The 27624-nt window shown below is 38.3% G+C and overlaps 1 protein-coding gene across 1 annotated transcript in view; it reads right to left on the bottom strand.

Moving 5' to 3' along the window:
* l(1)G0289 (plexin domain containing lethal (1) G0289) overlaps window positions 1-27624 on the bottom strand; it is a 203430-nt gene that overhangs the window by 48496 nt on the left and 127310 nt on the right. The window contains exons 7-8 of the mRNA XM_090374888.1: window positions 25529-25593; window positions 5370-5460 (exon numbers count right to left, since the gene is read on the bottom strand). Of these exons, the coding sequence (XP_090231014.1) occupies window positions 5370-5460; window positions 25529-25593 (156 nt within the window). The remainder of the gene's footprint in view (window positions 1-5369; window positions 5461-25528; window positions 25594-27624) is intronic.

Here is a 27624-nt window from a genome sequence, read left to right as displayed (position 1 = left end):
TAAGATTTTGCTTGTCAAGATCCCTCAGCTAATAGAAAGGAATTGGGAGCTGCATAATAAGAACCTCCAGCTCTTTCAAAGTGAATTCTTTGTTTTGGAAAAGATACAGAGAAACCATGTAACATAAAATTGAAAGAAGCACATACTGCTGCAACCTCTAATGTGATCTGCAGTGGGATCAGTTTGGTAGGAACTTTGTCGACAAGAATGACTACGCCTCTTGTTGAGTTTGTAATGTTTTCTTGTTGATAAATTGTATAGTTTTTAATCATTCGAATTATCTGTGGGGTTAGATTGGTGTCTAACAGACAGATGCTTACTGGAATGTGCTGTGTGATTAAAAAATCATAAATATCAAAAACATTGCTCTACGGTTCCACTGTATAACGTTCTGAATTATTATTTTTTTATGAAAACTCCAAACACAACAGGTATTGGGACCTATGGTACTTAGTACCATCCTTGGGTTGGAGGTTGAGAAAACAAAAGAAGATATTTGTTGACATTAGACTTGAACTTCTGTAGACTAATTTTCAGGAAATACGTATGAAGGTTGTTCCAGAAAACGACAGTTGAATGAATAAATGAGGAAGATAAAAAGTTGGTTCTATGAGTTTTAAGTTGGACAGTAAATGGATGTTGGCTGGTGGCGGCATGTGTTCGGACTGTTTTGAAAGAGAGCGGGAATTATAGAAGCCAATTCAGAAGAACAGTGCCCATGGAAATATCTGTATAAGAGGCATGCAGCAGAAACAGTACATCTATGAGACAGAGAGTGGAGAGACTCTGTTAGAGGTGAGTCATTAATTAACCTAACTGCCCTCTTCTGAATGGAATCTAGAAGCCTAAGAGAGGTTTTGGGGGCATCAACCCCAGATGTGGGAACAATATTCCATGGTAGGGCAGATTTGCAAATTGAACAGCTGTTTGGAAGAAAAGTAATGCCGAGAGCAAAAGAAAAAACTAAGTTTTTAGATGCAGAGGAAGCAATATTTGTAATGTGCTTGTGCCAAGAGAGATTAGAAGTCAGGGTAATCCCAAAACAGATATATCATTTTGCCTAGAAATCGGTGTCACCAAAGTTGAGCATAGCAGCAGACGAATGCTTTTTGCGAGATATATGACAAGACCGAGTTTTAGAAGGATTGAAATCAACTAAGTTGTCTTTGCCCCAATGGAGAATTACCCGAAGATCGGCATTTAAAGAATTCGTAGCAGATATTCAAGAGGTTGAAGTTGATCGAACAGGGCAAGGTTTTTCAAAATGGAAAGTGGAATGCAATGTGCTATCATTAGCAAAACTATGGATAGGATTTCCAGTCAACAGAAGAAGGTCATTAATATACAAGGGGAAAAGGAGTGGGGGAAAGAACTGAACCTTGGAGGACACCAGCATTAGTGGAGAAATTAGAAGACAGAGAGCCTTCTACCATCACCCTCAGTGAGCGATCAGAGAGAAAACTGAATAACCAATTACAAAAAACAGTTGGCAAACCATAAGATGAAAGCTTGTTTAGAAGACCCTTTATGCCAAACACGATGGAAAGCCTTTGAGATGTGAAGAGCAACTGCTTGTGTTTCACCAAACTTTTCCATTGAATTTATCCATAAATGGGTAACATAAGCCAGAATATCACCAGTGGATTGACACTCACAGAATCCATACTGGTGATCATTGATCAGACGGAAGGTTTCTAGGGAGTTTAAGAGTTGGCAGTTAATTGCAATGGAACAATAATTGGATGGGAGAGACTTGTCATCCTTTTTAGGAACTGGCTGGATATGAGTAAATTTCCAAGCAGAAGGAAAAACACCTTTGGAATAAGAAAGTGAAAAAAAGGCGGCAAAGAACAGGAGCACAGGTTTTGAGAACGAGTGGAGAAATACCATCAGGACCTGGAGCTTTCTTAGCATGAAGATTCATCAAAATCCTTCTGACATCCTTTTGACAGAAGACCACAGGAGGCATTGAATGGAGCGTGTTGGGAATTATGGGAGGTGTTTTACCAAGATCATTTAATACATGAGTTGGAAGAAAAATGGTATGCTAGCAGGTCAGCTTTATCCTTGGCTGAAGTGACAACAGAACAACCTGGTTTTGACAGAGGTGGGAGCAGAGATGGGCAAAAGTTTTATTATTATCTTTATTATATAACATTATATGTTATACAATTGCGTAACAGAATATGTAGATACATATTCTGTTATGCAACAGAGAATAATATTAAATACAATTTTACATTATATATAACACTCGTTACTTTAATTATACAATACATGTAGCACTTATTATCAGAATTATATGATAATACATTAATAACTTGTAATCTGCTTAAGACTTAATAAATAAACGAGTAAAATTTTACTGCTGCGTTTAAAGCATAACATCACCATATTTATATTAGCATAAGAGCTCCAAGTGATTAGTGGAGTTGGGGGAATGGCAGAGACAACAGATGAATATGACATAATGAGGTAGAGAGATTTTAAGCCAGAGAAGATCGAAAAGAGGAGATTCCAAATTACCAAATTTCTGTTCATGATTAGACCCAGGTTTGAGTCAGTCACCACCAAATACGGAGGATGCGGAAAGGTCAGGGAATGACCACCGCATTTCCCAGAGCAATATGGCCTTAGTTGCTAATGCTCCTAAAAACCAAACAACAACCACCAAATCTCTGACAGGGAATATTGGAACGGACATATGCACAAGTACCACCTTCAAGGCGAAAGGAATCATACAGCGAATAATTTGGGCAACTAAGATGAGCAGTAGTTGAATTAACTGATAACTGAGATTCTGTCAGAAAAATACATGGAGTTTGGCAGACTGCAAGTGGAAATGGACATCATTGAGATTAGAATCGAGACCATGTATATTTGTGAAATGAACTAGGGAGTGTTTGGGAGGTTTAGATCTTTTTGCAGATAGATAATCTTATTCTATTAGTTTGACAATTCATGATGTATACAATAGTAAGAAAAAGGGGAGGGGGGGAGGCCATGCTATATGAAGTAATGAAATTTTTGGATATGGCGTACACATGGTAAGAATATACCCAGATCCTTGTGAGATGTCTACTATTTCAAAGTCACGTTTGAAAAACGTGACTTTGAAATAGTAGACATCTCACGACACTTTCGCCACCGCCTATGGCTAGAGTCACTTAACATATTAAACAATCCGAAGGCAATAAACCGCCACAAAGGCATACGTCTACACCCCATCCTAGAGACAACCGTTTTAATGCTAGATGATCAGTGGAGTAAAACAGCGCACGTCTGTGCAACAATAGCAAATGAATAACGTGCCTCACTCAGCTCACTGCACTTATCCTTTGTATTTGTATTCGGTTGAAAACGAGACTCTTTAGTCTTGAAAGCTACTGCCTGTTACTTATTAGTATTTTTTATTATTACATTAAACTGGATTATAATTATACGTATCTATATTTTTCTCTCAACCACAGACCCCAGTACATCAGGCCCATTCATTACTAAAATTTCTATAGATTTGATGTTTACATAATCCAAGTGTTTACTGACGTCAAAATGTGTTTGAACTGAATATAATCAATATCACTTTTTTCACAACACATCTTTTATTTCTGAAACCGAAAAACTTTTATATAAATTTACTTATTTTTTTTCATAATTTATCCTAAATTCTTCAAATGGATTTCTTTTTCCTGACTCCTTGACATAATACAATTCTAAATTCAAATGATCGAAAATCATGTTGTTTTTGTTTTTGATTTTCAAACCTATGAAAGATTATGAAAATGTGAGGGTGATTTCTCTGTATTAGTAACTAACCAATTACTTCATTATATTAAGTAAATACACATTAACACACTCCTATAACAAGTTAACAGTTTCTCCTGATATAATATTTTGTAAAAATTTACTATCTGAGGTTAATGAGGGTTTAAGTTGTGGAAGCCATAAAGATAGCTTTTCTAACTGAAATTTATATCTCATCATTTTCGGTACTAATTAAGATATCTGATTAACTCCTGTGAAAACTTTGACATCTCTGCAAAACCCAAAAAACTTTCAGTGTGTGTTAAATCTAGTCATTTACAGAATCCCTCATTGAAATTTTCATTATTTTTTAATTTTGAGGCTATTTGTGCTTGCATATAATATGCATTTCTATGTTTCTCCAAATAATTAATTTTGCACTTCTCTTTCATATTCATATAAAATAACTTGTTTTTGAGTGATGTTTTAGATTTTTAATATTCCTTTTGACCTGCTTTATTAAAATCTCTATAATATGGGTGAGGTATGCTAAATTCACTTTCATTTTTTTTTGCTCCATTTCTTGCAGAATTTTATTTCCATTTAAAAAACACAATTTACAATTTTTTTCCCAAATATTCGAAAAAATTGTTTTTATAAATGTAACTAATAAAACGACTACAAAACACTGAGCAATTCCAATCTATTCCATTCAAAAAATTACAGGACTTAGATCATAATGTATATTATCCAATTAAAAAATTTAAAATAATAAAAACAGAAAAAGGAAATAAAATAATTATTCACATAAATGATTTAAAGTATTTTTACTAGATAGATTCAACCACAAAATAACAGAAAAAATTGAAGATTACAATAAAATAAAAGAGACAAATTTAAAAAGAAATAGAAAAATTGGGAAAAAATAAAGCTTATATAACTGATTTTAAAGAAAAAAATATGAAAAAGAAATAAATTTATTAAAAAGGAAATGTTTTAGTCATTTTTTGCTTAAACCTGTTATTTTTTTAAAAAATATAATTTTAATTTTTCAAGTTTTGGAGTTAATTTTAGGAAAATTAATGATTTTAAGGGAATGGTGATTTTTTGCATATGTAAAAGTGTACATTGTCCCAGAAACTACATTTTATATACTACTCAAGTGGTTGAAAGATTACTTTCCTTTCTGAGTTCCACTTGTGTCTTTTCAAGTAAAGAACTACTTTTAATAAACTGAATGGAGAAAGACAACAAAACTTAAATATAACTTTAGTTGCTAATCAAAAAGCACTCTACATATTGCACAAGAATATGCTTGGCCACAAATACGACTGGCATCCAGCCCAAACTGTGAGTAAAGCATACAAGTAATTAGATTTCTAGTCATGACACTATTTACATGTTTTGTCATCAATGAGGTTTCTCACCACAAAATAACACTATGAAAAGATACACCACTGAAAGATTATGCAAAAAGTTAAACTGAGTAGGCACATGCAGTAAAAGATATTTTGAGTAACAACCTTAAAATATTTTCATTTTACAAATTCATGTTGGCCTTAAATTCCAAATGGAACTTCTTGACAAATGGAAATAATATGAAACTAAATTATTACAATACTTACACATTATATTTCTGTCAATTATGTATGCATCAGAAAGACCAACTTTTACAGGATGCTTTTCAGCTGCAATACTTGAGATAGAAATAGGTACCTATAAAATTTAAATAAATAAATAAATTTTAAAACACTCTTCCAAAGGAGGACATTTGTTTAATTATATTTATCTTGAAATCTATACTACTATTATTGGTTAAATTTTAGATTATTCTTAAGTTAAATCTAACTGTTAACCATAATTTCCTAGATTTTAAGTTCTCTTTCAATCAATATCTGGAAGTTCTCCATCATATAATAAACATGATGGGCTGATGAGCCAAAATGTACTTACAGTTCTCTTTCAATCAATATCTGGAAGTTCTCCATCATATAATAAACATGATGGGCTGATGAGCCAAAATGTACTTACAGTTCTCTTTCAATCAATATCTGGAAGTTCTCCATCATATAATAAACATGATCGGCTGATGAGCCAAAATGTACTTACAGTTCTCTTTCAATCAATATCTGGAAGTTCTCCATCATATAATAAACATGATCGGCTGATGAGCCAAAATGTACTTACAAGTTCATGAGCTCACCATAATGCTTGTCTATATCTGCAGATTCATCCCACCCACTGCACATATATAAATATTCTTTTGTTCCAACAACTATAAACACAACAGAACTGATAAATATTGGCTCATGCACTGGGTCACATATAAACACAGGGTTACCCTCAATTACCTGCACAACACAAATGGTTGAACTATTAAGGCCGCCGTAGCCTAGTGGTCAGGCACGCGGGTGCATAAATACACGTGCCTTGAGTGACGAGGGGTTCAAGCCCGTGACTGCTGAATACGGTGCTGTTTCTTGTATTCTGTCTATCTTGTAAAACTCCTCTGACCGTTTGGTCGTCCCGGAGTATAAACAGAAAATTGATTTATTTATTTATTACTCCATTTCCACTTGCAGTCTGCCAAACCCCATGTACTTTTTCTGACAGAATCTCAGTTATTGGTTGATTCAACTACTGCTCATCTCAGATGCCCAAATAATTTGCTGTATGATTCCTTTCGCCTCAAAGGTGGTACTTGTGCATATATCCGTTCTGATATTCCCTGTCAGAGACTTGGCAATTTGGAATCTCCTCTCTTTGATCTTCTCTGGCTTAAAATCTCTCTACCTCATTGTGTCAAATTCATCTGTTGTCTCTACTGTTCTCCCAACTCCGCTAATCACTTGGAGTTCTTTGACTTCCTCTCTTTGCAACTTGACTTTCTCCAGTCCAACTTTCCTAACAGTGAGGTAATTTTCCTTGGTGATTTTAATGTTCACAACTCCAGCTGGCTTCCGTTTTCTAGTCACACCGACCCAGCAGGTCAAGATGCTGAGGCTTTTGCAATTACTAACGACCTAGCACAGATTGTTCATTTACCTACAAGAATACCGGACAATCCTAAGCATACAGCCAATACGCTTGATCTTTTTCTCACAAACAACCCTTCTAAGTACACGGTCAAAGTGAGAGGTCTTTTAGGCACTTCGGATCACAATTTTGTGATTGTCTCTTCTCCAATGGAACCTCTATCTCATGGCTATCCCAACCTCGTGTTGTTTGGCATTACAAGAATGCAAAATGGGATGACCTGCGAGACTTCTTTTCTTCTATTCCATGGTCGGATTACTGTTTCAAAACTTCTGATGTCAACGTTTGCTCAGATCGTGTCAGTGAAATTATTCTTGCAGGAATGGATTCCTTTATCCCACACTCTACTTTAAAATCTTGTCCTTTATCTAAACCTTGGTTTTCCAGTAAATGTGCTAAGGCTGTTCACAAGAGAAGAATGTTGCATATCGTAATTGGCCTGTTTCTAATTCTTCAGTTTCATTTTCTGCCTACACCAAAGCTCGCAACAATTGTAAAGCAGTTATTAATCAATCCAAACAAGAGTTTGAACAGGCTAAGAGTAGAAAACTTGCTTCTTGCCCTAATGGTAGCTGAGCATTCTGGTCTCTTGCCAAAGCTATTGGCCGCAACTTTTTCCCATCTCTTCTCCCAACTCTGTCCAAACCAGATGGTTCTGTTGTCACTTCAGCCAAGGATAAAGCTGACCTGCTAGCATCCCATTTTTCTTCCAGCTCATGTATTAATGATCTTGGTAAAACACCTCCCACCATTCCCAACACGCTCCATTCAATGCCTCCTGTGGTCTTCCGTCAAAAGGATGTCAGAAGGATTTTGATGAATCTTGATGCTAAGAAAGCTCCAGGTCCTGATGGTATTTCTCCACTTGTTCTCAAAATCTGTGCGCCTGAACTTACTCCTATTCTTTGCCGCTTTTTTCACTTTCTTATTCCAAAGGTGTTTTTCCTTCTGCTTGGAAATTTGCTCATATCCAGCCAGTTCCTAAAAAGGGTGACAAATCTCTCCCATCCAATTACTTCTACTCTTTCTAACGTAATGGAGAAATCAATTAACACCCAACTCTTAAACTACCTAGACACCTTCCATCTGATCAACGATCGATAGTATGGATTCCGTCAGTATCGATCCATCAGGATATTCTGGCTTATGTTACCCATTAATGGACTAATTCAATGGAAAGGTTCGGTGAAACACAAGTAGTTGCTCTTGACATCTCAAAGGCTTTTGATCGTGTTTGGCATAAAGGTCTTCTAAACAAGCTTCCATCTTATGGTTTGCCAACTGTTTTTAGTAATCGGTTATCAAGTTTTCTCTCTGATCGCTCACTCAGGGTGATGGTAGATGGCTCTCTATCTTCTAACTTTTCCACTAACGCTGATGCCCCCCCCCGAGGTTCAGTTCTTTCCCCCACTCTTTTCCTCTTGTATATTAATGACCTTCTTCCATTGACTGGAAATCCTATCCATAGTTTTGCCGATGATAGCACATTACATTCCACTTTCCATTTTGAGAAACCTTGTCCTGCTCAATCAGCTTCAACTTCCCAAAAATCTGCTACCAATTCCTTAAATACCGATCTTCAGGTAATTCTCCAGTGGGGCAAAGACAACTTAGTTGATTTCAACCCTTCTAAAACTCAGTCTTGTCTTATATCTCGCAAAAAGGATTCTTCTGCTCCTATGCTTATCTTTAGTGACACTCCGATTTCTAGGCAAAATGATATATCTCTTTTGGGGGATTACCCTGACTTCTAATCTCTCTTGGCACAAGCACATTACAAATATTGCTTCCTCTGCATCTAAAAAACTTGGTTTTCTCTTTCACTCTTGGCGTTACTTTTCTTCCAAACAGCTGCTCACTCTGTATAAATCGCAAATCCGCTCTGCCATGGAATATTGTTCCCACATCTGGGGTGGTGCCCCCAAAACCTCTCTCAGGCTTCTTGATTCCATTCAGAAGAGGGCAGTTATGTTAATTAATGATTCATCTCTAACAGAGTCTCTCCACTCGCTGTCTCATAGACGTTCTGTTTCTGCTGCATGCCTCTTCTACAGATACTTCCACGGGCACTGTTCTTCTGAATTGGCTTCTATAATTCCCGCTCTCTCTCTCTCTCTTTCAAAACAGTCCGAACACATGCCGCCACCAGCCAACATCCATTTACTGTTCAACTTCCAACGCACAGAACCAACTGTTCATCTTCCTCATTTATTCATTCAACTGCCGTTTTCTGGAACAACCTTCCTTCATACGTATTTCCTGAAAATTACAATCTACAGAAGTTCAAGTCCAATGTCAACAAATATCTTCTTTCGTCTTCTCAACCTCAAACCCAAGCACAGTACTAAGTACTATGGGTTCTAATACCTCTCGTGTTTGGGGTTTACATAAAACAAAAAAAATTACAATAAAATAAACTCTCAAACATTGCAATAAGTTTGTCAGTATTGTTAGAGATTTTGTGAAAACAAGTTCGTTAGTGCCCTGTATTATCCATCATATTGTGTTGTGTTTTTTTGCAAGTATTGTAAAAAAAAAAAAAATCTAAAAAGGAATGGGCAAAATAAAATTATTAAGATAAGAGAAACTGAGAGAAATTGCTGGAATTTACAATTAAGCAGAGTTAAACTTCTCACAGACACACCGCTGTCGAGTTTTTTCAGAAGTTCAAACTTCATCTGTTATGGACAATGTACTGTGTTTGCACTTTACACCACGAGAGGCACTTCCTTTATGCATTGGAACCATGGCTGGGGCTAAATGTGAGCAGGTTATAATAATAAATACAGAAAAACAAGTGGGAATGTCTTGCCAGTGTTTACGAGTTCGGGCCAACAGATGATGCTGCAACCAACGCCACCAAAACAGTAGCAGCAGATCGGTTGCGCTGACCCGGGTAATTTGAAATTACGTTCGTGGAAATTATGTGTGAATTAGCAGTGGTACCGGATTAGTGATGGTCGACCTGTACTTGATCATTTTTTAAAATGTTGATCTCGGAACTACGTAACTAGTCACTGCACTGCAATTAAATTAGGTTGCGAGAAAATTTCACTGAGCGTGGGAAAATTTCTCAAGTCAGCATGGGAAACGTTTCATTGCTGTTTTGCTATTCATTTTTAAGCTATCGATTCCATAAAATGAAACGATTTCATTACATATGCCAAAAACGCAATCTGTAAAAAAGCGTTATAGTGATTTGTGACAGCGGTATAGTCAGATACGGGTTGTAATATAATAACAGCGTTATAGCAAATCAGCATAAAGCGAACTGCATTATAATGAGGGCCTGCTGTATTATAAGCTGATGCCTCAAAGATTTCAGCAAAAGTACCGGCCAAGTCATTAGCTATATCTAAAGGACTAGGCAGATCTTGCCCATTTCAGGAGAGGATTGGAGAAGGTACAGTAAGAAACTTACCAGAAAGCTGTCTAATTTTACTCCATATTATTTTGGTGTCAGTGTTTTGGTTAATGCTTGATGCAAAATGGGTCCAAGAATCTTTCTTGGCTTTGTATGAAACGTAATTGTGTCCATAGCTTCTTATAATTAATGAGATTGGATCTTGTCGAAACAAATTCCAGGCTTTATTTTTTGCTTTCTTGGCTTTTGTGCAATACTCATTTCACCAGTAATTATAATGTTTTCAACCCAGGGAATCTGATAATGGTATTACGTCTTTAGCCGCTTTTAGGAGATGCGACATTATATAAGCTGGCACATTGTCAATATGCTGTAGGCAGATATTTTCCTTATCAAGAGAGATAGAGGACTAAAATTTTCCCCAGTTGCTTGGACAAATTTCCATTTCCTGCAGGATTTCATTGAAGGAGTCTGTGCTATTAAAAAATTGCATACGATTGGAAAGTGGCCGCTGCCCATGGAATCCTTTATTACATACCACTATGGTTGGGATCAGTACTGAAGAACAAATTGAAAGATCTATTACTGAGATATGTCCATTTGGGAGCTGTATATGAGTGTGTGCACCAGTATTGAGTACTGTGAGGTTTTGTGCCTCTACAAAGCTTTCAACAAGACGACCACATCTATCTAGTTTACGATTGCCCCAGTTTGCCCAGTTTTAATGGACACCACTGATAAGGTGTGGTGTCCGTTAAAATCACCTAATATACAAAGAGGTGAAAGTATCTATGTGAAGAGATCTTAAAGATCTTTTAAAGAGTAAGTATGGTTTGGCAGCAGGTAGATTGAGAAAAGAGTTACTGAACTACAAAAAGTGATATGAACAGCAACAGCTTCTATTTCTGTCTGAAGTGGGATATGTTTGGTTGTGATCTTTGAATTTACTAGAATTGCCACACCACCATGGCAATTCTAGTAAATTAAAATTGCATTTCGCTCCCTGCATTTGCTGTATCACGATCTCTTCGATAAAGGCAATAGTTCTTTATCTAAGGAGAAATTTGCGAAGTTAGGTAAGTTTCCCGAAGACAAAAAGTAACTGGAAAATATCAGTTAAGTCTTTAATGCCGTCTGTTGTAATGAAAGCCTCTGCGGTTCCATTGTAAGACATTATACATCATTTAGGTTTAGCTGAGAATGATTCAAATGACTTTTTTGTTTGAGGAGCATTTTTTTCGATCTTTTTTTGGGAAAATCGGGCATCCAGTATCCATAGTGTTGATTGCATGTAGTTCTAGTATGGGTTCCCCATGAGCTGAGTGTGCTTCTATTTCCATACTATTGCTGGGCAATTCAATTTTCTCGTTTTCTTCAGTAGGTGTCAATTTTTCTTTGTTAAGAAAAATACTTTTAACTACTTTTAACCCAGTTAGCTAGAGATATGCTGAGTGGTATTGGTACATCTATTTGAACTGCTGTCGAATGAACTTCGAGTGTGAGATACATAAGAATGACTGGGCATAGTTGATATAAATTGCCTGCGTGCCTCATGGTATGTGACTTTATGTTTAATTTTATATATTTTTGTATTTTCTTCCCTGTTTTCCACATTTCACATGATTTAGAGAAGGCTGGATGACTTTCTTTAAAACTGGAGCAAACAGGAGTTGAGGCTGAACAATCTGCTTGTGCATGCTCCTTCGAGCCACAAATAGGACAAACGGCATCACCTCTACATGCTTGCTAGGAGTCCATATTTTGGCATTTAAAACAATAAATGGGATTTGGGATATAAGACCAAATTGGGCAGTTTAAATAGCCCGCTTTTACTGAGGATGGCAAATCTGGGGTGCTAAAAGTTAAAATGATGGATATAGTTGGAACGAGATTTCCATCTTTTTTAGTCATTACACGTTTGGCACTAATTACTTTTCGATTGCTCAATTCCTGAACTAATTCCTCTTTAGATACTGTAAGTAGGTCCCACTCTACGATGACACCTTTCAAGGAATTTAATATGTTGTGGGAGTGATAGATACTGGCAACCCACCGAATGTCACTGTTTTGAGCAGCCACTGTAAATGTTTTGAGTCGGCTGTTTCAATCAGGAGGTTGCCGGATTGTAATCTTTTAACCATTTTTGGTGTTCCAGCAATGGGTTCCCAATATCTTTGGAGCACAAAAGGTGATAACTTGCCAACAGGCTGGGTGGAGAGAGAGAGTATCATCAGAAAGTTTGGCATGTCGTTGCACTGCACTTCCCTTTGAAGCCTTTTTGGTAGATTAGAGTCATTGACATCGGACATTTTGGATCTTGAGATTAAAGGCTCTAAAGAAGGAAAATTATTCAAGTCCATGTTCGCTCCTTTTAGCCCTAGGAGAGGGACTTGCTTCTCCCAGGTTACTGGCTGTTGTTGTTGTTATTTGGTTTTTAGGAGCATTAGCAACTAAGACCATATTGCTCCAGGGATATGCAGTGGTCGTTCCCTGACCTTTCCGCATCCTCCGTCTTTGGTGGTTCACGGGCTTGAACCCCGGTATAATCAAGAAGCATGTGCTACGCACTGCTGCTCCCGCCCACCTGGCTACGGAGGCACCCTAGGTTACTGGCCCCGCCACGTGGAGGCAGGAGCGGTGCCAACAGTGACCAAGCAATCAGCACAAGAAGAGAGCAGTATGTTGCTCATTGAGGGAAGCAGTGACATTGCTCAGCAATGGAATCAGTAAAATTGTGAGTGGTCAGCTGCAGTAACGTTGCGAGCAGTGGAGGGTTTATAAAAAGCACTAGTACTCGCCTTAGGAAAAACACTAGAAAATTGCATTAGAAAGATCCCTTGGCACTTGGGGCCCTAAGATTTGTGACAAAGTCAGGGAATCCTGAATATTTATAGGGAGATGGAAGGCTGATTGTTGCACCATGTGGTATTGTAAACATTCTATAAGGAAATATTTCACAGTGAGTTGACAAGAATAGCAGGACATTCTGGAGAATTCGATTTTGTGAATAAGTACAAGTATGTGAGATTTTGTTCCAATGTGCAGTCTGGTTAAAATGACTTCTTCGTGCCGATTCTTATGGAGACTCAAATTCCATGGCTGAAGTTCATGTTTTATTTGAACCAGTTTATTGTTTGGTTCATTTTGCCAGATTTGTGACCAATGAATGTTGAGAATCTGTTTTATGATAGTTCTGTAATCAGAATTTGGAACTTTTTAAAGCCTTAGGTTTGCATTTGTAGGATTCTTTGCTGCTCGATTAGCACCCCTGGGATCCAACAGAAACTTACTTGTCTTCTTTTGAGCTTCACAAGAGGAGCTTGTATCTGGTGAAGGATGGGATGTGATGGAGTCTGCTTTTGTTGGAAAGTATGTATTGCACTTAATGAATCTGTGTATATGAGATGTTTCAGAAGGGGAGAGGATGCAATGTATTTTAAGACTATTAGTAGGGTGAACAGCTCAGCAGAATGGCTACTGCATTGGTTTCAGAGTTGCTGTGAGATGACAGTGTGTAGAAGGACCACTGCGGCACTCACTTGGATATCTGTTTTCGAGCCGCCTGTATATATTTGAAGATATTCAGAGAACTGTGATGAGTCGGTTGCATGTTTTATGTTGACATTTGCCAGAGTGCTTTTTCCCCACTGTTGAAAATAAGTGTCACATTTAGGCATGAAAGTGTGCCATGGTGGAATAGTTATGCTATTATCCTCATATTCATTGTCAAAGCTTAGGCCCCATTTTGAAACTAGTTCTTTCAGTCACATTCCAGCTGGTTTATTTACTGTGGATTTATTGCTGTAGAGGTTCTTCCACTATGGATTGAAGAGATACTGCCAAGTAGGATGATGAGGAAGACTGGATTTTAATAGCATAGTTTAAAAACAAAATTTGCCTCCGGAGATATAGTGAAGGCTCATGGGCCTCTGCATATAAGCTTGTTTTGAGGACTAAATGCTCAAGGCATAATACGTTACGGGTCGAAATTAAATATATGTAACAGGTGTAAATACACCATAGTTTACCCATAAATTTAATTACATAAGTAGTGAAACGGCATCGTTTGATATCATCATTATCTTCACCGTTTGGCATCTTTCATATTGTGGAATAACTTTGCAACCGTGATGACATGGCTGCATTATCAGGGTACCTGCCTGCCCACCAACAAGTGAACCAACAAGCTCCAAAACATGTGAACATGCCCACTGAGAATAAATAACAGTAATCTCCTCTACTAGAGAAGCGTTATTTATTCGAAGTACTGCAATATCTGGTATCTCATTGTGAAGGCAGCCACAATAAGAAAAAATAAAACTATGCCATTACACTATTTGTGTAGTTAAATTTATGGGTTAACTATGGTGTATTTATACCAATATTATATAGCATATAAGCTATAAGCTTTATACAGGCGATGTTCTGTATGATCTAAGGAAATTCGTAGGGCACTATGATGTATGGGATCAAACCATTTGATGACACTTGGTCTACGTGAGCTATACACAGAAGCTCCAGTCTATTCTTGATCTGATCATAGCATGGTATAGGTGAAGTAGTGTGAACCGATCAGCTCCCCATATCATTGCAGAAAGAACCCTGAGAATATTTAGTTTTTTTTTAGACAGGTTGTTCGGAGGCATTTGATATGTTCCAAAAGGTTTTTTTAGGGAGAATCAGGCCAAGGAAACATGTATACTATTTGCCAGAGGCATCAGCTGGTTTTCTAGACTTATTTCTGGATCTGGGTGCATTTTTTACTTTCTACAGAAATGTATGGCCATTGTTTTTTGTTGCGATTCTGTAGCCATTGTTTTTAGTCCACAATTCTACTTTTTTTTTTTAACTGCACTTTGTAATTGCCTTTCAGTCATGTTCATGTTTTGTGAATGACATGAAATTGTAATGTCATCTGCATAAAGGAATGTTTCAACTGTTTTTGGTAGGTCTTTTGTAATAGAATTTATTTTGATTGCAAACAAAGTTGCACTCAGCACTAAACCCTGGGGAACTCCTTGAGTATATGTTTGTGACAGATTGTTTTGGTATTTCTCTTAGAAAGTTCTGAGCTTCAGAAAATTTTGTATTAAAATTGGTAGGTGTGCTCGCAACCCAATGTTGTGGAGGTCATTCAGAATGCCCTATCACCACATGGTGTTGAAGGCCTTTTTATGTCGAGACTGATCATAATTATACATTCATTCCTTAGAAAAGCATTGCAAATATTTGCCTCTGCTTTTATCATGGGGTCCGTAGATGATCAATTTTCACAAAAGCCGTATCGATTTATGTTAAGTACGTTGTTTCCAAGAACCAGGTTAATTGGTTGTTCACTATTTTCTTGAGGGTTTTCCAAGGCAACTTGTTAGAGCTATTGGTCGATAATTTGTGGGGTTTGTATGATCCTTGCCAGGTTTAGGAAAGGCAATTACAAGGGAGTAATGCCAGGAGTTTGGATAGTAGTTGGCCATATAAATTCTATTGTACAGTATAAGTAATGCCTTTAGAGATTTTTGACTAAGCTGTTAGATCATTTCATAGTGAATGCCATCAGGTCCTGCTGCACTCTTCCTAGACTTAACCAGAGCTTTTTGCAATTCTTCTATGTTGAAAGGCTGGTTATATGGGAGTTTTTGGCTGGTATTGAAGTTTAGTTTGTATTTTTCTGCTACAGATTTTGTTTTCTGAAAGGATAGTATATATGCTGATGTCGTTATTTGGTTTTTTTAGGAGCATTAGCAACTAAGGCCATATTGCTCCAGGGATATATGGTGGTCATTCCCTGACCTTTCCGCATCCTCAGTATTTGGTGGTTACAGGCTCGAACCCCGGTCTAATCAAGAAGCATGTGCACTCATTGCTGCTCCTGCCCACCTGGCTACTGAGGCGCCATATATGCTGATACTGCTGATATATTTGCAAAAGTCGCTGCAAGTATGTTCACAATTTCCTTTGATTTAGTGATCTCATGTCCATTCCAGTTTATTAGTGGAGTTGGAACTGAAAGAAATTTCCCATTAAGTTTTCTGATTTTGTTCCATACAACACGGGTATCTGTATTTTTGTTAATTGTGGAGGCGAACGCTGGATATATATGGTTCTGGCTTTTTTAAAATTTATGAGGCTGATGCAGAGGGGATACTTTCAAAAGAGATTCCTAGCCTTATTCTTCTCTCTTGGCTATACTGAATTCTTTGTTCCACCACGCTGTGGCATGTTTATGATATTTTCCAGATGACCGAGGTACTGTAGTTTCAGCTGCTATTAAAATCTGGTTTGTGACATGAGCTATAGCATTGGCTATAGGCTGAGTGGTGATTATTTGTTTATGTAATGCTGCACATGTTCTATATTTTGTCCAGTCAGTTTTATGGAATCTATCTTTTTTGGCCATCGTGATGCATAACATCATTTGTTAATATTTTGCAGACCACAGGGAGATGGTTGCTATTGAGAGATAATTCAAGATTGTCCATTCAATAAGTGGATATAGGATGGATGAACATATGGAAATGTCAATTGCAGAGGCTGTTCTAGTGGGCAAATTGATGTATGTCTCAACTCCAGTGTTTTATGAGTGAGAGATTTTGCTCTTCCAATAATTTTTCGATCAATTTACCACGTTTGTCTTGGTGTCGAGATCCCCCACAGGGGGATGGTGTCCATTTAAATCTCCCATGATACAGACCAGTGGTAGCTGGGTTACTAATGCTGCTAGATCTGAATATGCATACTCTTGATTTGGGGGAAGGTAAAGTGAGACCGGTGAGAATTTAAACTGGATTGATACTTGTACTGCAACTGCTTCCAAAGATGTTTGTAGTTGGAGGCATTTACATGGAATTCTGGAGTCGATTAAAACAGCCACTCCACTATGAGCTCCACTGGAAGGAAATCTCTTGTCTCTAGTACCATAATGGTTCACCACATAACGGTTTACTTGTGGAGTTAGGTTAGTTTCTTGAAGGCGGACATCTACCGGATGATATTTATCAATTAGGTCAAAAATGTCATCAATGTTACTGCGGAAACTTCAACAATTTCACTGTATTATTGTGCGCATTATATTGGCTTTGTATTTGTATCTGTCTTTTAACAAATGGTGGTCTGCTTGGATCGCTCAGGCTTTCTCTCTTTTCTGGGTTGTTGTTGTTATTTGGTTTTTAGGAGCATTAGCAACTAAGGCCATGTTGCTCCGGGAATATGCGGTGGTCAGACCCTGACCTTTCGGCATCCTCCGTATTTGGTGGTGACGGGCTCGAACCCCGGTCTAATCAAGAAGCATGTGCTACGCACTGCTGCTCCTTCTCACCTGGCTACGGAGGCACCCTCTTTTCTGGGAAAAAATGGATAACTTCCATTTCTTCCTTGGCATGTATCTCTAAGATTGGTTCCTCTGAGACTTCTTTTTCATATGTATCCATATGATCATGGATAGAGGGTTTGTCATCCATATATATGTCTTTAGTATTTGTGGTTGGCTGCAATGTGGAAGATGTGTTTGGCAGAATTGTAACTGGTATATTAATGGCTTGATTGGAAGTTGGCATTGAGATCGACTTTGCTGATCTTAGCTATGAAGCTAAGATTGAGAGAGCCCAATCAGATACAGAGAGATGTTGGGAGGAACTGTAACATTAGTTTGAACCACAGTGGTAGTGGTGGTAACAGCAGTTATCTGTTTATGCTGTTGGACAATTGCTGCATATGACCATGTTACTGTAATTGGTGATAATTGTTTCAAGACAGGAAACTTTATGCTCAGTTTTGTACTTCTGAATCATTTTTTCTCTTTTCCATGTTTCACAGTCTTTGGAATAAGAGGAATGATTGCCTCTACAGTTTGGACACTGTAAAGATTGTGCAGAACATTCAGTTTGGATATGGTCTTTAGATCTACACGAAGCACATACAGCAATCCTTTGACATACTGCCTGTGAATGCCCAGATTTCTGACATTTGTAGCATCTGACAGGGTTCGGTATATATGGTCAGACCTGACAGTTCAAATATCCGGCCTTTACAGAAGTTGATGGATTCGGCAAGTTGAACATTAGGTATGATGTTTCTGGTCGGAAGTAATGAACCATCCTTTTTAATTAGAATTCTCTTAACCTGAATAACATTTTTGTCTGAGAGTTCTCGTTTAATTTCTTCCTCAGATACATGTAGAAGATCCCATTCTGTTATAATTCCTTTTGAGTAGTTTAAGGTGGCATGAGGTGACACTTCTATGGGAGTTCCTCCAAGTGTTTTCAATTTAAGTAAATTCTCAGAGTGCTTGTGTTGTGTTGTGTCGTTTTTTTTGGTGGACCATTTTTGGTGAGCCAGCAGCATTCTCTAAACATTTCGTGATCAGAAAAGGAGAGAGAGAGAGAGAGCTTGCTGACTGGACTCGCTGGTTAGTCAAGGAATGTATTATAAGGACGTGAGGCCAGATATTCTGGTCTGTATCCTTCTTTTGTCTTTTAGCATAGGAAGTGTTGTGATCTTCCTGCTCTCTAGAATGTGATGGGCATTGATCCCTCAGATTCAGCATTGGTATAGTCCATCGTTGCTCCTTTGAGCCCTTGGCAAATTAACTTTTCTGCCAAGGTTTCCGGTACTGCCACAGGGAGGCAGGAGCAGTGCCTGGTGTGACCAAGCGAAAATTAGGTGTAATAATAAACTACAAGAAATATAGAAAGGTGGCTTGTCTTCCTTGCTCTGCATATAAGTACTTTTGTAACAAGCGCAGTTATGAAATAAATAGATTTCTTAAAGACAGGAACATAAAAGAACTGTAAATTGCTTTTTGGAAATTGCACAGGAAGCACAGAGAAATCACTCAGTCACAATCGCTTGGCACCTGGAGCCCCAAATTATAATTCCCCATGGAATTATATTCAGACTCCTTTGGGACCCAGAGGAATGATTTTTCCACTCGGTTACTAGCTCCACTGAGGTAAGCCAGAGTGATGCCAATGTGGCCAAGGGGCATGTTCGGTAAGTTAATAAGAAAAAATAAGAGAAAGGCATCTTTCTTGACTTTATCCACTCCTTGTAAGACTAAATTTGCTGAACTTTACAGCTTAAATTAAAAAACTTTTACTAAAAAGAGGAGTAATTTCTTTCTAAAAAAACATTTTGGAAATTGCTTAAGAAAAGTCACTCCAAGTGCTTGGCTACACAACACTAAATGCATCTAAATTATGTGCCAATCCAAGTACTTTTTGCACTATTATAAGGAAGGTCACTTAAAAAAAAAAATTCATTATCTGTTATTGTATTCTGATATATAAATTAAATACCAATTTGCAAAAACTTTTGCACTTCACATACTCAAAAAAGAAATAAAACTCCAAAGTTTTAGTTCTTTTGAGTACATGTTTCGATATTTTCCTATCAAAGGAAAATAGACAAATCTGTTAACACATTCTCTGCTTCTTATTCAAAACCTGCTCATAATTTGGTATTAGTATTAATAGTAGCCAATGATGCAAGGAAGCAAGCTGATATAGTTGCTTTCTTGCATAATTTGCAACAAAAATTTGTTCCAACAATCAACTACCCACTGGTTGAAGACAAATTTTCACATCTATCCTGCAATCCTTCCTGAATTTAAATTTATATCTCACCCCCTCATGTGTGTAATCTGAGCAAGAGGAAGGAAACTATAGTATTAAGCTTACTCATTCCATTCAAAGTTGTAAACACCTCAATCAGATGTCCTTGTAGGTGCCAGATGCTGCAATTTGCAGAACTGCCCTACTAGTGGTCTAAACATTGCTTTATTACAACGGAATAATCACCTCATCACTGTATATTATTGACAAAACCCTATAAGCTGTCCCAGAAGTTTGACTGGATAGTTACCCAAAGTCCTTTTCCCTGTCCACTACACTGAGTGCCACACAGTTATGTTATTCTAGGGATTCTGTTACCCATTGCAGTCCTTGCATTTGTCAATTAATGACTTCAACTGCCACCTCATCTGTCCAATTTTTCTAAATATTTTTGCAGTAGTATTTCTGATTACTGTCATTAACCACTCTACAAACCATCTTATCATCTGCAAACTTAGACATTAAGCACAATATGCCTTCATCAACAATATTAATAAATATAGAAAACAACAATGGTTCCCAGCAGTGAACCTTGGGGAACTCCCTAATATAACAGTAGTCCAAGAAGAGCAGTACACATTGAGAACCACTCTTTCTTCTCCAACCCAACTATCCCTTAATCCATTAGTAGTAACTTGCCTTAATGCTAACACTGCTCCAATTTGTACAGCAGCCTGAAAGTCACAAAAGTATTTTAACTTAACAACTCATATATACAAGGTTGATTGATTGATTGATTTGGTAGTTGTTGGCGCATCGGCTTCTGTGGCCATATTGCACCTCCCAAGGTTTTTGCAGTACTTTGATCCAAGCCCGAGGCGGGAATCGAACCCGCGACCTTTGGGTTGCCGGGCAGGTACTTTACCCACTCGGCTATATACAAGGTGTTTCAAAAATGGTCAGTAATTGAAAAGTACAAACTAAAATAAGCAAAAAAGTCCCAGTGAACATCAGGGTGCAAATGAATCATTTAAGATAATGCACATTTTCTGTTAAGATCTGCCACTGACTGTGGGAGCACTAGTTTAGCAAAAAAGCTGTGAATCCTTTGCTAAGGGTGGTTTTATTAAACATAAGATAATACATTTTTAATTTTTTGTTTCAACACCACAGGATTTTACAGATGTTACATGTTACAGGATGTTCTTTCAAACACCCTTCCTTCAACATCAGGTGTTATGCTTCTGAGCATACCTGCTCGTACTCCATGTGTGAAGCACCCATGTTCTCTAAGGCGATGTACCCTGATGAATGTGCGCCTGTTGGGCTGCCTTTGACAGGGAAATGCTTCCTAGTACAAACATGCAGCCTCAAGTGCACTGCTGTTGGCTTTACCATACATGAAGTGCATGTCAGCATACACTTCGCTGCTGTAACCTCTTTCCATGTTGACTATCCTTTGACAAGTACTAGTATGCCTGCTACGTCTCAGAGCATTGAGAGAGGGAAAAGGGAGAGAATGAGCATAACCTAACCTAAACAAACAAGTCAGTGGTGGATCCCAACTAGAAATTTGCAATATCTCCAAAACGATTCACTTAGAACCCATGTTCACTAGGCTTTTTTTTTGGCATATTGTAGTCTGTACAGTTCACCTTTAAATTATTGACCATCACTTTTGAAACACCCTGTGTGTGTGTGTGTGTGTGTGTGTGTGTGTGTGTGTGTGTGTGTGTGTGTGTGTGTGTGTGTGTGTGTAGCGCGTGTTGAGCCTCCTTTAGCCTTCAAAAACAGCCTGAATTCATCTAGGCATGGATTGAACAAGATGCTGAAAACATTGTGCAGGAATGGAGTACCATGCAGACACAAGTGTGTCACGCAGTTCCTTCATATTCGACGGAGATGTAGGCCTGCAGCTAACAGTCCTTTCCAGCTCATCCCAAAGATGTTCAATAGGATTGAGATCCAGGGACTGAGAGGGCCACTGCAGCAAAGAAAAGTCATTGTCATGTTCCTGGAACCGTGATTCGGGCTTTGTGCACCGGCGCATTATCCTACTGGAAGTAACCATCTGACTGAGAATAAACTGTCAACATGAATGGATGCACTTGGTCAGCAACGATGTGACATTCAGATGTGAATCTATGATTATCAATGGACCCAATGTGTGCCAAGAAAACGTTCCCCACACCATAACAGTGCCTCCACCACCTTGCACAGTAGTCATCAGACATGACGGGTCCATGGATTCACGTCGTTTTCGCCAAATTCTGAGCCTTCCATCAACATGATGCACCAGGAACTTCGACTCGTCAGACCAAGCAACTGTTTTCCAATCCTCGATAGTCCAGTGTTGGTGTTGCTGTGCCCACAGGAGACGTGCTCTCTTGTTCTTCAGTGATAACAAAGGTACTTTTATAACAAAGGTACGCGATGTGGCCATCGGCTGTTGTAGCCCATTCACAACAAAGTGCGACCAGTGGTCCATTGCAATATTTTGTTCTGCGCACCAATGTTGTATTCTGACGTGATGTGTGACATTGTGGCCTGTGTTTGTTTGCACAATTCTGGCCATCCTCCCATGACCTCTCTCAATCAATAAGCGATTTTCTTCCACAGGAGTGCCGTTGAGAGGATGTTTTCTGTTTGTCGCACCATTTTTGATACACCCTTGAAACCGTGGTGTGTGAAAAGTTCAGGAGAACTGAAGTTTCAGGGATGCTTTGTCCAGCACGTCTTGCACCTACTACCATGCCACGTCCGTTAGACCACTCCTTTTCCCCATTCTTGCTATGGTTTGTGTGCTTAACTGATACTAGAAAGGTTGTTCTTCTGCATTTATATCCACAACTGTGGTCATGTGACTTGCAACTTTGTGGGACAAACCATTTGTGTGCACAGCAGGGGGTGTACCTAATAAACTGGCAGCACAACATATATTGGAATTATGTCTGATGACAATTAGATTTAAATATTACATTTTTAAATAGCGTAAATGAGAGTATTAAGTGCTATGTTAATGCTATTGTACAGTGGCAAAGACATTATACGTGCATGGGTTATATATGTACTTAACTTATTTATATATTATAACTTTTTTATAATTAATTTTGGTACTACTTGGGAGCATCAGGTTTGTAGTGACCCCAACCAACCTGCTAGTTACATAAAATCTAGCCCTGGTATGGATAGCCTAATATACCATAGATACATATAAATATATAACACAGATACATATAAATATAAAAATATAAAAACAACAAAATTAATGTAAAATTTGGAGAAAATTGGAGAATAATTGGATTAAATTGTAGAAAATTAGCAAAAGTTAGTGAAAATTAACATTCTCCCTCATGGCCATACATCTACTATTTCCTCAGGGGCTTTGAGCAGACATACTAGAAGAATGTATTATACATACCAGTTTTGCTAGGCTAACTTTATGTAATTACTTGGTGAATAATTTGGAATAAAGCATAATTTTTTGAATATATGTACTTAATTTTTAAATATTACATATGACAGCAAACTGTGATAGGAGATTCAAAGCCCTTCAAGTATGTATCAGATTAAAATACCACTGTACCTCACCTCCATATCCTGTGGTGGTCAGCCTGAAAATGTTAAATTTTCCCGCCTTCTTTAGGTTTTATGCGTGTAGTACAATTTATTGCGCAGACGTTTGTTTGTTATTTGGTTTTTAGGAGCATTAGCAACTAAGGCCATATTGCTCCAGGATATGCGGTGGTCATTCCCTGACCTTTCCGCATCCTCCGTATTTGATGGTGACGGGCTCGAACCCCGGTCTAATCAAGAAGCGTGTGCTACGCACTGCTGCTCCTTCCCACCTGGCTACGGAGGCGGCTGCGCAGACGTACCAGGTTTTATCCGTGGCATGATATTTTACTTTGCCATAGGCAAAATCTAATGCTCTGCATTCCTGAGAGTGGACTGGATTTTAAATTATAATTTAAAGCTTGGGACAATTGTATATTTTTGCTTGTTTTGCCTAAATGTTTTGTGGTACTGTTTTTTTTTTTTTTTTTTCTTTTTTGTTGTTCTTTATGTATACAGGGTGTCTCAAAAATATTGGTACAAACGTTTAGGGGAGGTAGGTAACATATAAAGGAATGTGAATCGCATAGGAATCCATAACCGGAAACATCACAGAAAATTAGTATCAGAGGCACAAGAAGCAGAAATGACACAAGGCAGTAATTAGTGGCAAACATTTATTTGACATAATATTAACAAGTATGAGATGGATGCATTTCATGATGTTACAACAGATGCTCGAAGGTTCCACCATGAGATGCGATGCATGCATGACACTGATGCAGCATGGATTGGTGGACACGGTCAACCACACCTGGAGTTTCTTTGACAGTAGCAGCAGCGCCTGCTACTGTGATGAGTCTCGCCACGAGATCCATTTCTGTCTCCACAGGCAATTCATACACGATAGATTTTAGGGGCCCCCCACAGAAAGAAATCAAGGCTCGATAAATCAGGTGAGCGTGGAGGCCAGGCAACGGGTCCACCACGGCCAATCCATCGACACCCAAAACGCCTGTTCAAATGGTCACGAACACACCTTCCATAATGGGCAGGCACCCCATTTGTTGAAACCAAATGTTGCGTCTCACATTTGCTGGAACATCGTCAAGTAACCCTGGTAGAACTTGTTCAAGAAAGATCCGATATTTAGCAGAGTTCATGCGGGATGGTAACAGGTATGGGCCGACTAAGCAGTCACCGACCATACCTGCCCACACATTTATTGCAAAGCAATGTTGTGCCGCATGGGGGCGCACACCGTGTGGGTTGTCGTGAGCCCACACGAGCATTGTGCTGATTGAATAAGCCTTCCCGAGTGAAATAAGCCTCATCTGTGAACAAAACATAGGCTGGAAAATTCAAGTCTTGAACACTTTCTTGGAGAAACCACTGCGCAAAAGCCACATGTGCAGGACGATCTTGGGGGAGCAGTAACTGAACCCTTTGGAGATGAAAGGGGTGTAAGGAATCGTCATGCCAGACACGCTGTACACTGCAACGAGCCACTCCTAAGGCAGAGGCAATGGCATATGTGCTGGTAGTAGGATTATTCTGGACAGCATTCAACACACTTTCTACCATGGCGGGAGTTGGCGTCGAACATGGTCTGCCCACACTACTCCTGTTACCTCTAAATGACCCATAATCGTGCAAATTTTGATGCACACACGTGCAAACAAACGGTGGTCCGGTACATGTCTGTCTGTCTGGGAAGCGTTCTCCATAAATTCGTTGAGTGGTTCGTCCATTACCCTCTGCTAATCCATACACTAGGTGCATGTCTGCCAGCTCACAGTTCGTATATCGATGCATGCTCTTCATGCGGCGACTACTGCCTGAATGAGTAAACCAGAAATTTCCCCTCTCGCGAACTGATAAACAGCACCATCTACCGACTTATGGTGACGTTTCCAGTTATGGGTTCTATGCGATTCACATTCCTTTAGATGTTACCTACCTCCCCTAAATGTTTATACCAATATTTTTGAGACACCATGTATATATATATATAAAATATATATAAAAAGAGTTCTTTGTATTTCTATGCATAAAAATTAATAAATATGATTCTTGGTTACAAACTAATATGTTTACATCTGTCACTGCTGCTTTGAGAAAACTAGTTTCAACTTAACTGCATTTTGATTCGTGGCACACCATGGTAATGCAATCTACTGTCAGTCCGAGGTCTGTCTGTATATAGCACATTTAGATATCTAATTCAGAAAGTTCACATTCTATGTCCATAAACAAAAGATTATAAGAAAGAAGAGCTCACCTTTTTATAAACAAATGCAATATCACCATTTTTAAATAACGTCACCTGGAAAGTGAAGGGCTCACCTGTTAAACAAAAAAATATATAAATAAAAATTTCTGAAATTTATTTTTAAAAATTAAAGGTCAAGAAAAGAAATATCAAAGAAAAATTAAAGGAAGTCAATTCTATCATTTTTAAACTCTTCTGATCACTCGTAAGTTTGACTTATTTCCTTTGAAACTAGTTTCTCCAGTCTAACTTTCCTAAGGGAAGCAAATTTCTTGGTCATTTCAATCTTTAACTGGCTTCAATTTTCAAGTCATATATATCCAGGATGAAATAATGTTTACGAACCTTTACTCAGTATCGAATCAGGCCACTTGTTTCGAATAACAGCAAGTATGTGGTGAGGCATGGATTCTATAAGGTATTTTAGTGTGTTCTGATCTAATTGTAACCATTCTTCCAGCAAAATATTGCTTAGCTGCAATAAAGTTTAAGGAAATGGACTTTGTTGCCAAATAGCTCTCTCCAGCATATCATACATTTACAACAGGATTGAGATCGAGCAAATGTGGGGACTAGGGAAAATGGTGGAATCTGTGTTATGTTCTCCGAACCATTCTTGCATAATTCTGGTGAGATGCGTTGTTGCATTCTCATCCAAAAAACGGCCATCACCTTTGACATAAAAGTGTAACATTGCAGAGTGCAGTAGATCTAAAATAAAATTCAGGTGTTCCCCGAACATCATTCAATCTTCCAACTAGTATCAACAGACCCAGTCCCATGCCAACAAAACATTCTCCAAACCATGATAACACCCAAATGCTTTGTCTTAACAGGGCAAGTAGGGTACGCACACTGCCTACCATCAGTGCAAAACAAAGTGCATTGCAATTCATCTGACCACATGACTTTCTTCCATTGTTCTACTGCCCAATCACAACATTCTCAGCACCTCTATAAGCTGAAGTTTCTGTTTATCTCTGAAGAAAAAGATTTCTGTTTATCTCTGAAGATTAACCACTCGCTGGCTAAAGGCAAAATTTCCAAACATCTATTCTACATCTGTCTTTCCTTAATTTGAATTTATGGCCCCTTAGGTTCATAATCTGAACAAGTGGAAGAATCTCATCAGAATTCAGCATCATCATCACAGCCATTTTCAATCCACTGCAGGATGAAGGCCTCTACAGCAACTTTCCAGTTCCTTTTGTTTTGAGCACTGGCCATCCATTTACTACCCAGAAACTCATGAATTTCATCTATCCATCTCCACCTTTGTCTTACAGTTTTCTTCTAGCTACTCTTGGGTACCATTCTGTTATTTTCTTAGTCCATCTGTCATCATGTCTTCGAGCTATGTGTCCTGTCCAAGATCATTTCAGTTCTTTAGTTTTGATAAGAATATCCTTTACTTGAGTTTGCTGCCTAATCCATGTGTTTCTCTTCTTATCTAACAGTCTGATTCCCACTATAATTCATTCCATTCTTCGCTGTGTAGTTCTCAGCTTCTCTTCCATTCTTTTGGTGAGTGCCAAAGTTTCACTTCCAAAAGTCATGGTGGGGAGTATACATTGGTTCATTATTTTACGTTTCAGACAAACCGGGATATTGCTCTTCAGTATGTGACTATATTTCCTGAATGCTATCCACCATCCAAAATTTATTCTTCTCTTGACTTCCAGCCATTTATCATTATTACAGCTAATAACTTGTCCCAGATAAGTATATGACTCCACCTTTTCAATTACTGCTCCTTCAATCATTATATATCCCTTTCTGTAGCATACTTGTTTATCATCACTTTTGTTTTAGCCATATTCATCTTTAGTCCAAAATCCTTACTAATTGTGCATAACTGATTAAGATTTTCCTCTAGTTCTTTGGGATCGTGGCTTATGACCACAATGTCATCTGCAAATCGTAAAAGGTTTAGGTACTCTCCATTCACATTGACTCCTTTCTGCGACCAGTCTAATCTTCTGAAAGCTTCCTCGAGGGCAGCAGTAAACAGCTTCGGAGATATTGTGTCTCCTTGTCGAACTCCTTTCTCGACTTTAAATTTCCTACTGTCTTTGTCTAGTCTAATAAAGGAGGTAGCACTCGCA

This window comes from Mastigoproctus giganteus, chromosome 1, assembly GCF_048544385.1.
Source record: "Mastigoproctus giganteus isolate SK-2022 chromosome 1, ASM4854438v1, whole genome shotgun sequence".
Lineage (NCBI taxonomy): Eukaryota > Metazoa > Arthropoda > Arachnida > Uropygi > Thelyphonidae > Mastigoproctus > Mastigoproctus giganteus.
The sequence above is the reverse complement of the archived record's forward strand: the minus strand, read 5'-3'. Positions and strand labels throughout refer to the sequence as shown.